Source organism: Dasypus novemcinctus, chromosome 5, assembly GCF_030445035.2.
Source record: "Dasypus novemcinctus isolate mDasNov1 chromosome 5, mDasNov1.1.hap2, whole genome shotgun sequence".
Classification (NCBI taxonomy): domain Eukaryota; kingdom Metazoa; phylum Chordata; class Mammalia; order Cingulata; family Dasypodidae; genus Dasypus; species Dasypus novemcinctus.
The window spans coordinates 118,444,938-118,461,614 of NC_080677.1; the positions used below are offsets into that span (position 1 = coordinate 118,444,938).

At 43.7% G+C, this 16,677-nt stretch overlaps 1 protein-coding gene across 1 annotated transcript in view; it reads right to left on the reverse strand.

Annotated features, from left to right (window-relative positions):
* The window catches only part of KIAA1549 (KIAA1549 ortholog), a 162,594-nt gene that overhangs the window by 38,457 nt on the left and 107,460 nt on the right, over positions 1-16,677 (reverse strand). Inside the window, exons 15-17 of the mRNA XM_058296553.1 lie at positions 15,151-15,356; positions 13,007-13,230; positions 11,227-11,380 (exon numbers count right to left, since the gene is read on the reverse strand). Of these exons, the coding sequence (XP_058152536.1) occupies positions 11,227-11,380; positions 13,007-13,230; positions 15,151-15,356 (584 nt within the window). The remainder of the gene's footprint in view (positions 1-11,226; positions 11,381-13,006; positions 13,231-15,150; positions 15,357-16,677) is intronic.

Genomic DNA, 16,677 nt, shown 5'->3' on the forward strand with positions numbered 1-16,677 from the left:
TCTTTTTTGAGAGTTGGGAAATTTTCAGCCATTATTTCCTAAAATATTCTTTCTGGCCCTTTTCCCTTCTCTTTTCCTTCTGGAACATTCATGACATGTACATTGTTGCATTTTGTGTTATCATTCAACTCCCTGGGCCCCTGCTCAATTTTTTCCATTCTTTTCTCTTTTCAATCTCAGCTGTTCTGTCTTCTGTACAACTTATTCTTTCTTCTATCATTCTGAGTCTGCTATTGTATGCCTCTAATGTGTGGGTTTTTTTTTTTTTTTAAGATTTTACTTATTTATTTCTCCTCACCCCCTTATTGTTTGCATTTGCTGTGTCTGTTCATCTTCCTTGTTTCTTTTTTTAGGAGGCACCAGAAACCAAAGCCAGGACCTCCGATGTGGGAGGGAGGCACCTAATCACTTGAGCCACCTCTGTTCTCTGCTTTGTTGTGTCTCTCAATATGTTTTTTTCTTCTTGTGGCTCTTGTTATGCCATCATGTTGCATTGGCCTACTATGCCTTCCTATTGTGTCAGCTCACTGTCTTGCTTGTCTTCTTTACAAGGCACTGGGAACCAAACCACAGATCTCCCATGTGGTAAGCAGGAGCTAAATCATTTGAGCCACATCGGCTTCCCTCTAAAGTGTTTTTTTTTGTTTATTTGTTTGTTTTTTAAAGATTTATTTATTTATTTAATTCCCCCCCGCCCCCGGTTGTCTGTTTTCTGTGTCTATTTGCTGCGTCGTTTCTTTGTCTGCTTCTGTTGTTGTCAGTGTCATCAGCGGCACGGGAAGTGTGTGCGGCACCATTCCTGGGCAGGCTGCACTTTCTTTCGCGCTGGGCGGCTCTCCTTATGAGAGCACTCCTTGGGCGTGGGGCTCCCCTACGCGGGGGACACCCCTGCGTGGCAGGGCACTCCTTGCGCGCAACAGCACTGCGCATGGGCCAGCTCCACACGGGTCAAGGAGGCCCGGGGTTTGAACCGCGGACCTCCCATGTGGTAGACGGACGCCCTAACCACTGGGCCAAGTCCGTTTCCCTCTAAAGTGTTTTTTATCTCACCTATTGTGTCTTTCATGCCCATGTGTTCTATTACTTTTCTATTCAGGCTTTCAAATAATTCTTTGTGCTCAGTGTCTTCATTTTAAAAAGAAAAAAAAATTTTTAAAGAAGCCTTAGATTACATAAATGTTACATCAAAAATATAGGGAATTCCCATATACCCCACCCTTTCCCCCTCCTTTAACAACATCTTTCATTAGTGTGGTACATTTGTTACAATTCATGAACATATACTGAAGCACTGCTACTAACCATGGTCTATAGTTTACATTGTATTTACACTTTGCACTGTACAATTTTATAGGTTTTGACAAAATGTATAAGTGGCCTGGAATTGTCATACAGGGCAATTCTAATGTACCAAAAATGTCCCATGTTACACCTATTCTTCCAGCTCCCTCCCCTCAAAACCTCTGGTGGCCACTGCCTTTATAACAATGATACAAATTCTTCCATTCCTAGAATAGTAAGTCTACTGTAGTCCACAGTTGCATTCCCCCCTTATGTTTGTTCATTCCTCAGTCTTGAGGAATGTCCACTCTGTGTCTGATTGAGAGGGGGCATAGATCCCATGGGGCAAATGGATGGAGCTGTCTTGCTTGCCATTGTAGACACTCTCTGCTTTTTGGGGTGGGCTTTGTCCATCGTCATCCTTTTGTTAGTTGTCCTGGGCAAGTCCAATGAACTAGAGAGTAGGTGTTGCAACTCTGCTGAGATTCAGGGCTCAACCAGCATATGAACAGACCAAAGATTTAAGTGTCTGGGACATATATTTAACAAGCACAGTGCTAATTATAGGTTCAAATAAAAGGGGCAGTAGAGTCCTCTGTAAGGAAATTACAAATAAATCTAACTCTGTTACATTGGGGAGCATATATCCCAAAGTAAGGTTGCTCAGTGTCTTCTTCATGTCTTTTATCTCTTTAGTCATATTACCTTTCAACTCGTTATTTTGATTTTGGAAATTTGTGTTCATCTCGGCAATTAGTTGTCTTAAATTCTGGTCTCTTCTGGGGCTTTGATATATTGCTTTCCTTGGGTCATTTTTTCCATTTTCTAAGTATGACTTGTAATTTTTGCTGATGTCTAGACATCTGATTAGGATGGTGAGTTTATTCAAATGCTCAATTTCTCTCTCTTTCATAGGGATTTAGTGGCAGGAGGCTGTGTGTTACTACTCTTCTTTGATTCTTGGTTTAACCTGATTTGGATCTTTAAGATTGCTCCTGTTAGTTGCTCAAATCTGGGCCCTGGACCAGGTAATGGGTTGCAGACCTGCTTCCAAGGGTCTTGGGGAGGGAGGCTGTAAAGGCCAGAAAAAGCCTCTCTTACTTATTTACTCTCCCCCCCCCGGCCAAGATGGCTCCCTCATCTGTTCAGTCAATGTTTTTTATTTTTGCTCATTGTTTTTACTCATTGTCTGTTTGCTTTTTCTCTTTAGGAGGCACTGGGAACTGAACCCAGGACCTCCCATGTGGAAGGTGGGTGCTCAACTGCTTGAGTCACATCCACTCCCAGCTCATTTGTTTTTGCTAGTTGTCTGCTCAGGGCCCTCCCATGTGGGAGGCAGGGACTCAAGTGCTTGAGCCACACTTGCTCCCTACCTCTTTACTTTTAATTTCCTCATATGCACTTCCTTGGCCTGCCAGCAGATGGCGCTCCTCAATAGCCCTCTCAGTTCAAAGTCTGGTTGAGTGTTTGTTGCAACATGGACCAGATCAATGTGAAGGAGGATCCTGCCTGAAGCTAAGAATCTTCTAATTCAAACCTTTTCAAAGGCAGTTCTCTGAAATTTTCATGGGTAGGGAATAATTACACTCCCCTCTGCATCTTCAACAACCAGTCCCAGTCAGTAGAGAGATTTAGAGGGTCAGGTCTCCTTAGTCCCTTGCCGGCTCACAAGGCAAACAATGATGTGGTACCACCCAGCCTGTAAGGACTTGTGGGACACAGCAGACCAAATCTGTGGGTCAAAAACTGAGTCAGCCTTAGGCTGTGTCCCTCTCTCTCCCCTTTCATGCAGAGGTGGATCCTTAGAGCCCCCTTTGTCTGTAGTTGCCAGCCCCAAGTTCTGAGAATTCAAAAGTGTCTATACAGTGGGGGACAATGCCTGTAGTTGCAGCTGCCACTTTTAATTCAGTTTTGCCATCACAATGCTATTCCTTTGTCTTTCTTTCTTCTGGGTAGTGTCTGGCCTTCTCCTAATGTCCTAAACCCTAGAAGATTTTTTCCAAGCCATTTCTGCCTGACCTCTAGCTATTTTTCTGGGACAGAAGAGTGTCCCATGTCTTTCTAGTCTGCCATCTTCCCAGAAGTCTCTAGAAAATGTTTCTTAATGATTACAGTCTGTCCAATGGGTGGTCATTTATTCTCCACTTATTACTCCATATATTACTCCTGCCAGCACCAAACACTAAGGGCAGCAATTGGTAAGTCCAAACACAGGGTAAACCATACTATTGGGAAACCCACAAACAGCCCACATAACCTGTATTGCTTGGCCTGCAAACTTTTTTAAATAATAGATAACCACAACTAGCAAGATGGTGGCAGAGTAAGGAGTTCCTAGAGCCAGCTCCTGCTACAGGGCAGTTAGTAAACACACAGCGCTCTCTGGAACTAGCTGAAGCACCTATCTGGGGGCTCCAGAAGGCCAGAGAGCATTCTGCAACATCCTTGAAGGAGTGGAAGGAGGAGACTACCTGTCTACAGAGAATACTCCTAAATAGAGCGCTCCACACCATGGAGTTGGGTGCCCATCCGCCACTGGAGGCACAGGTCACCTTGGGAGGTGTTTCATGGCTGGAATTGAAAGTTCCACTTCCCCAAAATGGGGGAGGAAGAGATGGTTGGGCACCAACTTCAGCTACTGATGAGTAAATTCAGTAGGCTACAGTATAATCCTGAGAATAGCTAAAGTATGAGCCTGTCCAAGTCAGAAAGAGGCCAGAAGCTGCCATCTTAACACTGCATCTGGCATGAGGGGAAACAGGGCGGACTGAAAATCCCAGTGCTGATGAGGACCGGCTTCTCTCCATCCTGATCGGATTGCAGATCTAGCCTAGGCCCCAGTGCCACTTCCAGCAGGGAGGAAGCTGGGAGTCCTGTGCCAGCCTCTCTGAGAAATTATCGGCCAGCAGAGATTGGTGATTATCCTACTCTGGTGGCACAAGCAGCCACAGGCGCTATTCTGTGGCTGGGACTGGAACCTCTATTTCCCAAAAACAGGGGAGGAGGAGACAGTTGGCTTCCGATTTCGGCTATTGATTGGTAGATTTGGCTGGCTAAGATAAAACCCTGGAAACAGCTGGGATGTGAATCTGCCCAAGTCAGAAAGAGACTGGTGGCCACCATTTTTACTCCACCCCCAACCTGAGGGGAAGCCCAGCTGACTAAAAATCATATGTACAGTAGAAACCAGTTTCTTTCACCCAGATCAGCCTGCAGCCCAAGCCTAGGCTTCAGCCCCACCTCTGGCAGGGAGGAGGCTGTCAGGCCCTGTATCAGCCTATCCAGGTAACTGCAGGTACCTTTGGCTGGCACATACTGAAAACTGGAAGTCTACCAGGTCAACTGTGGTCTTCTTGGACCCACACTGCATAGACTGCTGCCCACACCTGAATCCCAACCCCAGGCAGGGGAGAAAGGGACGTGAAGTTTCATCAATTTCTCTGGGTAACTACAGTCTAGGCCTGCATGACTTGTATTATTCTACACAGCTGTGACTCTGTCCCTACCCCTGGTAAAGGAGAAAGCTGGGAGAAGCTTCATTGGTCCCTGATACAATGAGGGCAGCTTGAGCCTCCACAGCTTACAGCACCAATTATAACGTTGGATCCTACTGCACAACCAGCAAGGAAGAAAGGGGAGGAAGCCCTAAAGAGAAAAACTGCACCCAGAATAAATACTCTAGTAAGCCAGATGCCAAGACACAAACCAAAAATTACAACCTATACCAAGAAACAGGAAGCTGTGGCTCAGTTAAAGGAACAAGACAACATAAAGGAGTTGAGACAACTAATCATAGATGTTCAAACAAATCTCCTTAATAAATTCAATGAGATAGCTAAAAAGATTAAGGATATTAAGAAGATATTAGATGAGCACAAAGAAGAATCTGAAAGCATGCATAGAAAAATAGTAGATCTTATGGGAATGAAAGGGGCAATAAAAGAAATTAAAACAACATTGGAATCACATAATAGCAGATTTGAGGAGGCAGAAGAAAGGATTGGCGAGCTGGAAGAAATGGTCTCTGAAAGTGAACATACAAACAAACAGATGAAGAATGGAAAAAATTGAACAAGGTCTCAGGGAACTAAAGGACAGCAAAAGGTGTGGAAACATACGTGTCATGGGTGTCCCATAAGGAAAAGAGAAAGGAAAAGGGTCAGAAGGAATATTTGAAGAAATAATGGTAGAAAATTTCCCAACCCTATTGAAGGACATAGATATCCATGTCCAAGAAGCACAACATACTCCCATCTGAAAAAATCCAAATAGACAACTTCGAGACACATACTCATCAGAATGTCAAATGCCAAAGACAAAGAGAGAATTCTGAGAAAAGCAATGCATAAGGGATACCCAATAAGATTAAGTGCTGATTTCTCACCAGAAACAATGGAGGCAAGAAGACAGTGATATGATATATTTAAGATACTACAAGAAAAAAACTTCCAGCCAAGAATTCTATATCCAGCAAGACTGTCTTTCAAAATGAGGGCGAGATTAGAATATTCACAGATAAACAGAAACTGAGCGAATTTCTAAGCGAGAGACCAGATTTTCAGGAAGTACTAAATGGTGTGCTAGAGCCTGAAAAGACAGGAGAGAGAGACCTGAAAGAGAGCCTAGAAATGAAGATTTTTGAATAAAAGTACTAAAAGTATCAAAAGAGTGGTGAAAATAAAATATGACAGATAAAATTCAAATAGTCAGGAGTAAACTTAACCAAAGATGTAAAACACTTGTATACAGAAAACTGCAACTCAATGGTTAAAAGAAATCAAGGAAGTCCTAAAGAACTGGAAGATCATTCCATGCTCATGGATTGGAAGACTAAATATCATTAAGATGTCAGTTCTACTCAAATTGATATACAGATTCAATGTAATCCCAATAAAGGTCCACCAACATAAAAAAAAAAAAAATTGAAAGCACAATCATCACATTTATTTGGAAGGGTATGGGGTTCTGAATAGCCAAAAATATAAAAAGGAAAAGTGAACCCTCATCTCCAGACTTTAAATCTTTTTACCTAGCTATAGTAGTAAAATCAGCATGGTACTGGCATAAAGACAGATACACAGACCAATGGAGCCAAATTCATACTTCAGAAACAGACCCTCACATGTATGGTCAAGTGATTTTGGACTAGCCTGTCAAATCCACACAGCTGGGGCAGAACAGTCCATTCAAGAAATGGTGCTGAAAGAATTGTTTATCCAAAGCTGAAAGAAGGAAAGAGGACCCCTACCTCACACCTTATCCAGAAATTAACTCAAAATGGATCAAAAAACTAAAAATAAAAGCAAGAACCATAAAACTTCTAGGAGAAATTGTAGGAAAATATCTTCAAGACCTGGTGGGATTCTTAAAGGAGATAAGAGGAGGACTGAGATGGACTACTGATGTTTAATGTATGCAGAAGTTTTAATTAGCTTTAATGTAAAAGTGTGGAAATATATAGAGTGGATGGTAACACATAGTAACAGCTAGTTTATAAATGGGGATGTGGCTGAAAATGGTAGTCTAGGTATATAAATGCCAATGACAAAATGCTAGAGAATAATCTAGGAACTGAATAGCACAGTAAATCAAGAGGTGGATGAGAATTGTGGTTAATGGTACAGATGCAAGAATGTTCTTTGTGAGCTAGAGCAAATGTACATTAATACATTTATGTGGAAAAGCATGGGATACATACAGCTGGAGTGACTTATGGACTGTGGTTAGCAGTAATAATATAATATTCTTGCATCTATGCCAAGATGTACTGTGTTGATAATTAGGCAGTATGGAAAATGTGAGCCAAATGTACACTATGGGCATGGTAACACGGTAACATCTGTAGCAAATGTTCCACTACAGTGTGGTGTGTTGATGGAAGGGTGTTGTTTGGGAATTTTGGACATGTGCATAATTGTTTTATAAGTTTACAACTTCTGTCATAAAAAAATACATTTAAAAAAAAATAGGTTGGGTTGGGGGGAAAACACACCAAATGTAAGATAAGGACTATGATTAGTAGTAAGATTTTGACAATATTCTTTCATAATTTGTAAAAAAAAGGTCTCATGGCAATGCAAGGTGTTGGTGGAGGGTTGATGTATGGGACCCCTGTATGATGTTATGCATTTTTGCTTTGTAAGTTCACAACTTTTACTACACACTTAATTGTTTATGTATGTTCATATATAAATGATATAAAGATAATAATAGGGTTGGTTGAGGGAAAAATACTTTGGTTAGTAGTAATATTTTGACAATGCTCTTTAATCATTACTAAAAAAGTTTTAACAACAATGCAAGTTATTGGTGGAAGGGTGAGTTATGAGAGTCCTGTATGATGTTACATATGTTTGTTTTGTAAGTTCACAACTATTACTATACACTTATTGTTTATGTATGTTTATGTATGAGTGATATACTTCAAAAAATTAATTTTTAAAAACAGAAAACCAGTATTTTAAAAACCTGCAAATTTCATATTAGAACTCAGATTTCTGGGTTCTCTCAACAGAATCAAAAGCTGTAGTATCACCAGGTGCTCATGCTTATACAGAAACAACCAGTTCTGCTGAAACAAGAGGTGCCTTCCTGAGATGGGCCTGGTGCTTTCCTATTCAAAATCTATTCCCCCCACCCCCACCCCGCAGTCTTCCTCCCATGAACATTATGTGCTGGGCCCAGTAAGTCTGTTTCTGCCAAATACTGGCATCTTAAGAAAGGTTCTACTAAGTGGTATTTGTCATCCAGGAATTTTTTTAAAGGATTTGGGGCCCCACAGGTGGTCTATGATTTCTGAGGTAATATCAAAAGGAACCTGTGTTCCTTTCCTTATGAGATAGATAGATAAAAGGTCCACACACATGCCCTTCTCCAACTCTTGGTTTTCTTCAGGATCAGATAAGGAAGACCATGCATTGGTAGTTTAATAATTCCCTGGTAGAGAGAAGGAAAAGTGTGTCTGGGAAAACATCCTACTGGTAAGTAAGAAGGTTTCTCCAAAGACAGAAGAAATAAAGAAATATCCCCAGCAGAGGTTTCAGAACTGACTAGGTAGCTGAACCAAGTGGTACAGTCACATTAGCATGCATGAAAAACTGCAAGCTCAAACAGATTCCACTGCGGGGAAAGGTCTTACATACTCTTGAGGACAGTCCTTAAGACCTACAACCATTGCCAACCTCACCCTTAGTGGTGACAATTTTAGAGAAGTTTCAACTCTTATGGCAAAAAAAAAGGCACATTCTGAAGGTGGGAAAGTAGGTACCCTTTGGCTCCACAAATCTTGCCAAGAAGGACATGAGCTACAGAGTCATGACATTAGAGCTTCCGGTTCTTTCATCTTCTGTTGCCTCCTCATTTTGCAGGCTAGGCTATCAGCAAAACCTGCAGGCCAGGAAGAAGTCTACTCATTTTTCTATATCCTGACTTCTAGCATGGTGTTTCACACATAGACAACACTCACATGAAAACTGAGGTCTACAGAAGTTGAGATGTTCCCAGGATCCCTGGGTTGGAATTTGAATTCTATTCTCCTGAACCCCAGTCTGATAACTGGTATTACTCAGTGCAGTTTCCTTTGTACAGAAATATGTTCCTCCATCACTCTTCAGAAATTCACACGAACATTTTCACCTTTAGTCATCAGAGAACATAATAATTAATTGTGTCCTCTTTCACTGACACAAGTGTTATGATTTGGATGATAACTATATCAGGGACTGACAAACTTTTTCTGTAAAGGCCCAGACAGTAAATACTTCAGACTTTGCGAGTCATACAGTCTCTGGCACCTACTCAACTCAGCTGTTGAAGCAATTCAGCAGCCGTAGGCAGTATGCAAACAAGTGGGTATGACAGTTTCAATAAAACTTTATTTACAAAAACATGCAGCAGGGTGATTAGGCCTGAGGGACACAATTTGCAGAGGAGGGAATTATAATGGTAACCCTAATTTTAGGGAACCCAGGAATATTTCCTTTGCCTTAGGAAAATGCAGCCATCAAGAAGATATTCTGAAGGGAAAGTGGAAAATTCAAGAAAATTAAAACAAAACAAAGCAAAAGAAATTAGATGCTGGTATGACCCTGAAGATCTAAAACTACCTTAAAAGGGTGAGTTCCAAGTAAGGTGTTATCCTTGAAAGTATGTGGATCAGAATTTTTAGGGAGCGAATATAAAAATATAAGCCCATCTGAGGGAGATTTTCATTTTAGGGGGTCTTTGAAACAGGAGCCTTGGAGACGAAGCAGCAGGGATCTTTGTACCTGCTGCACTAAGAAAAGAAGGATGGTCCAGGCCACCACAAAAGAAGCCTGACGGGTGAAGGCAAATGAGAACGGGGGGATATCAGGTTATTCCCTACACAAAGCTCAATGGCACTGGATAACAAAACACAGGGCTACTAGAAAAAGAAGGAGCAGGAAAAGAAAAAGACTCTCCTACAGATCAGTTGGAGAGAATGAGCCAGGCTGGGTAGGGATGGGAAGGGGAAAGAAGGAGCTTCCCCTTCTTTCCACACAGTTGTTTCACACAACAGTGTCTAAAAGGTCCTGCATAAGACAAAGACAAAAAAGGAGGTCTCAGCTGACCATCTTCAGGAGCCCAGGGTCCAGCGTCTCCAGATCCACATCAGAGATGGGGCAGCAACAAACCTTTCCAAAAACTCAACAGCAGCACAAGAGCACCATCTACTGTAAGGACAGCCAGTGATATGTCCTCCAGCTCAGGAGCAAACCATGTGGAACTAACAGAAACTACTCAGTTACTTCTACTGAGGAGAGGAGTCTAGTCTGTAGACCTTCCAAGTGTCTGGAACCTTACACCAATGCTCATGAGGAGGTTGCAAAGGTCACCGTCTATCCTTTGGACACTAGAAATACCATAAGTTGGCCACTCTCAAGGAAAAGCCTGGTTTTCTTTCAGAGGATCATGAGTACATTATATTTAGGCTTAATGTCAGTATGGCATTTGACACATTTGTATTTTATATTTACTATCTTTCAGTGCTATTTACTTGTATAATTTAGGAGAAAAACACAAACCTCAAATCAACAGCTGGTTCCATAAGCATTTTCTAAAGTTATCATGTTCATCACAAATCCCTTTCCTAAGGATGTGTATTTTGCTAAATAACAGTTTCTCTCTAAACAAGAACAGCTTCCATGAGTTTGCACAGGGTTTTGGGGGTGCACTGTGCTTCCCCAGCACTGCCAGAGTTAGCTGCATCTGGCTCTCCTCTGAGGGGTTTGGGGTACGTGTGTCTGTCTTTGGGTGTGCATTCCTCACAGCTCCACAGGGGGGCTTGCTCTTATTCCCTGCTCAGTGGGGTCTGTGTGTGTGTGTGCATTTTAAAGCTATCAATGCCTGCCTTTAATATTTCGAGCAACTCTGTGATCCTTTCTGTGGGAAAAAAAAAGTTTAATTACTCATTTCTTAATTTCCATTAAGCCCAATCTTTCTTCCATAAAAATAATAAAAAATGTATTAGCAAACATAATATTTATGCATAGGTAGGGGGAGAAAACCCTAAACCCTCATCTTGCCACTAAAAAACCCAAACAACCCTCTGAGCCACGGTGAGAGGGGAGTTGAGCAGGGGAATCTTCTAGATGTTTCTTTCTTTTCCAGTGAACCCCAAGAAATACTCATTCTGAAACCTGAGAGGACAGGACTTGAATACAGAAAAGGTAAACATGGAGTATGTTTCCAAAGGTATCATGAAGAAGCACCCCACTTCACACAACTCAAGCCTCCTATGAGGACCACCCCCCGCTCCACCCCCACCTCACGACCCAGCTGGCCTGGGGTGTCTGCATGTGGCAAAGCCACTGGGCATCAACACACGCAGGACAGCAGCCACCACCGTTCACTCTGCTCTCCCACTGATGCAGCTCCTAAGAGCCACCTGACACTGGTTACAGAGTAGGAGAAAGAACTACGCACGGGGCATCCGATATAGGCAGAGTTGTGGACACCGGGAGGCCTTTTGTAGGTGCCGTCACTGTCGGTAGTAATGAGTCTGTCCTTCTCGGCATCAGCAGGGCAGCCGTTGACCTGGTGTTTCCGGCGCGGCTTGGGAGAACGTTTTAACCGCGAACTGCCAGGAAAAAAAAAAAAGAAGTTCTCATCACAGGAAAGAAACCTTCTTGACACTGGCTTATTAACTAAACACTAAGTATTTTCTGAGTAGCTAGGATGTGCTGCTCACTGTATTAAACACTCCATAGGATATAAACAATGTTTAGGGCACATTCTTGGCTCTAAGGAAGCTCACGTCCACCTGAGCAGGTGATACCAGCACACATGGAACAAAGGAGAACAGTACAAGGCAACATCTAATCACGGCATAGTTTAGTTACACAGACACTTAGAAAAGGAACCTTGAATTCCTTTTCTAAGCAGGTCATATTATCACTGCCTAGACAGGACCTGCAGCAGGTCTTAAGACACGGGAGGGAGGGAGGAAGAAGATATAAAATGCAGGCACAAGCATGCCAGGAGCCATTGACGGGGATGCGGACACACAGACAGAACGTTTGGGGGCAATGAGGTGCCCAGGAGAGGACTGTCCACTGGACAGGAGGTTCCGTCTGGGGTGTGGAGCTGCAGAAGGCAGAGGGAATGCAGAGGCAGGGCCCTGCCATCACAGAAGTGTAGATTCCCCTGTAGCAGGAAACAAAAGCCAGGGCAGGTTGCAACAGAAAAAGACATCCATGAGAGCAGTGTCTAAACAAAACGGATCTAAGCTAGAAGATGGGAGTCTGGGGAAGGTACGACCAGGCTCTCAGGTCAGCCGGGGGTGGGGGGCAGGGGACCAAGGGGAGGAGGAAGAGGTGAGCCAGGCACTACAACCTGGGGGACTAAATAAAGAAGATGAAAATAGGAGAAGAGAGAAATGAGCGCAGCGGACTTGGCCCAGTGGTTAGGGTGTCCGTCTACCACATGGGAGGTCCACGGTTCAAACCCCGGGCCTCCTTGACCCGTGTGGAGCTGGCCCATGCGCAGTGCTGATGCGCACAAGGAGTGCCCTGCCACCACGTAGAGGAGCCCCACGCGCAAGGAGTGTGCCCCATGAGGAGAGCTGCCCAGCGGGAAAGAAAGTGCAGCCTGCCCAGGAATGGCGCCTCACACACGGAGAGCTGACACAACAAGATGAAGCAACAAAGGGAAACACAGATTCCGGTGCCGCTGACAACAATAGGAGTGGACAAAGAAGACTCAGCAAATAGACACAGAGAACAGACAACCGGGGTGGGGGGGGAAGGGGAGAGAAATAAATAAATAAATCTTAAAAAAAAAAGAGAGAGAGAGAGAGATGAGAGGAGAGTCAGAGAGAGAGAGGGATGAGAGGAGAGTCAGAGCCAAGGAGGCTGCCAGAAGAAGTGGCTTGGGAAGGAAAAGATGAACACAACTGCAGACGTGTTGAACTTGAGGGAGCAAATTAAATCCCAGGCTGCTGGAGATGCAGGAGAGCCTGCAAGCAGTGACCATGAGGACTGAAGCCAGAAAAGAGTCCTCCTGGTAACCGGCACAGCTTTCCTGCGGGTAAACCTCTTTAACTGGTTTTCAGAGACTTTCCACGTAAAGATGCATGAGGCTCTTGTAACACAGGTAATCCAGAAGCAGAGGGTGCCTCATTTTGCCTCTGTGGGTCACTAGCGACACATGGAGGTCAAGACAGCCCCACCCCAGCCCTGCCTCCGCCCCCCGGACCTCTCCCCACCTCTTCCTGGGCTCTATGAACACGGAGGGCACACTGGCCGTGGGATCCAGGATCTTGTCGATCTGCATCTGCGCCCGGCGGTACACCCGGTGCCGCTCTTTGGTGTCGCCTGAGGACAGGTCGTCCACCACTGGGAACTCATAGTGTCCACGGCGCTTGGCACGGAGCCGGATCTTGTTTCGATGATGTTCGATCTCTGACTTATGCCGCAGAGCAGTCTGTATCTGAATAAGAACAACACGATTATTGCTCAATGGGTACAGAGTTTCTGTTAAGGGGGATGAAAAGAGTATTGGTAAGCGAGGTGGTGATGGTACCACAACACTATAAATGGAATTAATACCACTGAATTGTGCACTTAAAAAAGGGCAAATTTTGTTATGTATGTCACTGTTATAAAAAAATAATTAAAAAAGGAATGTCAGACTCAAAGAAAATATGTGCATTATACAATAGGCCGTCCTTTTACCAATAACAAACTCATATTACCAAAACGAGTTCTCTGGCATGGGCCCTCCCTGAGGTGGAGGTATCCATATACGTGGAAACATCATCACTGGCTGATGGGACCTGAACTAGGCCTTGAAGATGGGTCAGAGCTGAAGACAAGGGAGGGACATGGGAAGAAGCAGTAGGCACAACCGTGCCAAGGGCCAGAGCCAGAATCTGACTGGGAAGAAAAGAGCAGGACTCACAGCCCAAGGTAAGATGTCTTTTTACTGGCAATGCCACAGTAGACCGAAGCTATGTACTCTTTTGAGATTGTCTGAGGAGGCCAGTTGGATGAGGTTCTTGGTAATCCACCACCAGCAGGATTAAGAGTCTCTCTTACTCTATCAGGCTCTAACTGTTCTTTAAGTCATATAAATTCCCTGCAGAGGGACAAGATATGCTTGGAATTTCTACCAGAACCTCTTACTAAGAAAACATAAGGGCTTCCTTTAAGTTTAGATGTGTGGAGCACACAGGCACAACAGTTTTGGTAATGTTCTAGATCTTAAATTGGGTGGTAAATGCATAGATTTTTACTTTATTATTCTGCCTTACTATCAACATATATATTACTTATACCTGTATCCATGTATCAAATAACACACGAAAAAGACACTATGGGAAGAGAACGTTGATATGTGTCCTCTGGTTGTGAGCCTACAGGAGGCCACAAGCCTGGTAAATCCAATCTCCTCTTTCTTTCCACCCGATGGAGAGCCCACCCCACGGTGCTTGCACATGGCAGTTCTACAGACACAAGTACTACGAGATTGACGGTGTCTAGGATTGGGGCCATGCAGGACTAGGGCTCCTGAGAAGTGGTGACAGGAAAGTGGATCCAGCCCACTCTTCCAGGACTCATTGGAATAAAGACCTAGCAGGGATCACAAAATATGCTGTGTCAGGGTTCCCTCAAACCACTTCCAGGTTCAATGATTCACCAGAAGGACTCCCACGGAACTCAGCAAATAGTAGTCATGGCCAAATTTATTACAGCAAAAGGATATAAAACAAAACCAGCAAGGGGAAAAGGCACATGGGGTGAAGCCCAGAGGAAACCAGGCAAAAGTTCTGAAGGGTCCTCTGCCAGGGAGGTTAGACAGGACACATTTAATTCCTCCAGCAATGAGTTGTGACGGTACATATGAAAACTATCTACCAGGGACTCTCATTAGACTCAGTGCCCAGGGCTTTTGTTGGGATCTAGTCACGTGGGGACTTCCTGCCTGGCTCCCAGAAGGAAATTCTAGGTTCCCAGAGGGAAAGCAGATGTTTAGCGTAATCGAATTGTTTGTAAAAGCAGTCTAGGCACAGTGAGTCACTCTCAGCAGTTCTAAGAGTGCAGGAACACTCCTGAAACCCAAGTTCCCAGCCAGCCAGGAGAAAACCTTGCAATGCCTTTCTAAGGATCACAGCCTCAGTCCTGTTATGTTAACTCCTTTCTGCACATCTCTAATGAGGCTAACAATATCCTCGAACAACATCTCATCTGGGAAAAAAAACAACAACCAAGTTTAATATGTAGAATTAAGAACACTTGTCAGCATACCTCTAATACCCTTTTGTCACTAGAACTTTCACTCATCTTGAAGCCCTGACCAAATCAGAATGTAAGATTTTTATTAAGGTACTTTTTTACTAAGAACAAATACCTCTTTGTTGATTTTGTTGGTTTCTGCCACTCGGTCGGCCAGTATGGGATGCTGAACTGGTGGTGCTGGGATTGGCTGCATGGCAATCAACTGGATCTTACTGGGGACCCGCCGGCTAGCCTCTGAGGAGCGGGAAATCCTGTCCACATGCTCAAAGATGGAGGCCGATGAGTGCTGCTCATTCCCTGAACTGGGTGGTGGGGGCACTGAAACAGGGAACAGCAAAACTAGTCACCCTAAAGAAGTACTAAAATAATCAAAATTATAGATTATTCTGTAAAGAATCCTCGGAAGGGCCCTTGACTAAAAATACATTGCCACTCTAGTGGCAGAGTACTTCAAATTTCACTATCTGAGCATAAATTTTCTGGGTTAAGTATCATCTTCTTCAGCTTCCCCAGTGAAAATACAAATTCCCTTCGAAAAGATGTCTGGGAGCCAGTATGACCCTTTCTGTCAAAAATGGCTCTGCTTTCTGTACATGCATTTCCAAAGTCTTCAGTAAGAAAAGGTAAAGGCCAGGAGTCTGAAGTTGCTTAGTCAATAACCAATTTATAGAACTTAAAAGGAGAGTGTTTAATAGCAGCTCTGAGTCTTAGCAGTCTTTTGGGAGGGAGCTTGCTGGAGTGGTATAATTATGGTTGCCAGGGAAATGCCATACTATTGAGAGAAAAAAAGATGGGATTGTGGAGAGGCAGGCTTGTATCGGTTAACAGTGAACATTTTTGGCTTTTCAGTTCTGATGCAGAAAGAAAACAAAATTGAAGAGGCATGGAAAGAAAAAGCTTCTGCTGGCAGGGAATTAGCTCCCACTTTAAAAAAGAGATGATGAGGGGCTGAGTAGATAGAAAGTGCTGTACAGAGCCAGCTGGATACCTAAGAAGATCAACTAATGCTCTCCCTCTGACAAGCCACAATCAGGTATCCGAAGCAGAGCCACAGAAGGAGTGAGAGCACGCAGAAAAGGTTTTTAAGCAAAGGATTTGAAATCCCAGCATCAGTAGAAAATACAAAGGTTTCTCCTTGTTGTAAAAAAGGTAAAGGATGAGCAAAGCAGTAAGAAATAGTAATTGATATTTTATATAAGGGAGCACATGTCAGTGGTATGGAAGTCTTCATATTTCCTCTCAACTTGAACCGTATTCAATCGCTATCCCAAGTGATTAGAAATTATTTACATAACTATTTGAATAAATGACGTCTCTCCGTTGATTATAAGGCTCAGTTGCATGGATTCGGGTTATCTCAGGCTTCCTTTCCCTGACCCGGGCCTGGTGGGAGCCCGCCTGTGCAACCAAGTGCAGCCAGGCACCACCACTGATCTCCCGGCAGCTACTCATGCTGCAGGCATGATGCCTAAAAGGAGATAATTAGCTCTGACAGATGGGTAGCCTTACCAACCCCAACTTATAATGTAACAGCAAATGTCACAAGGGTAGCCATTAAGCTACTGATACCTGAAGGGAAGATCACTTTCCTTCAGAATAGTAAAAAAACGAGGGTGGCAGGGAGCTCCAAGTGGTGGCA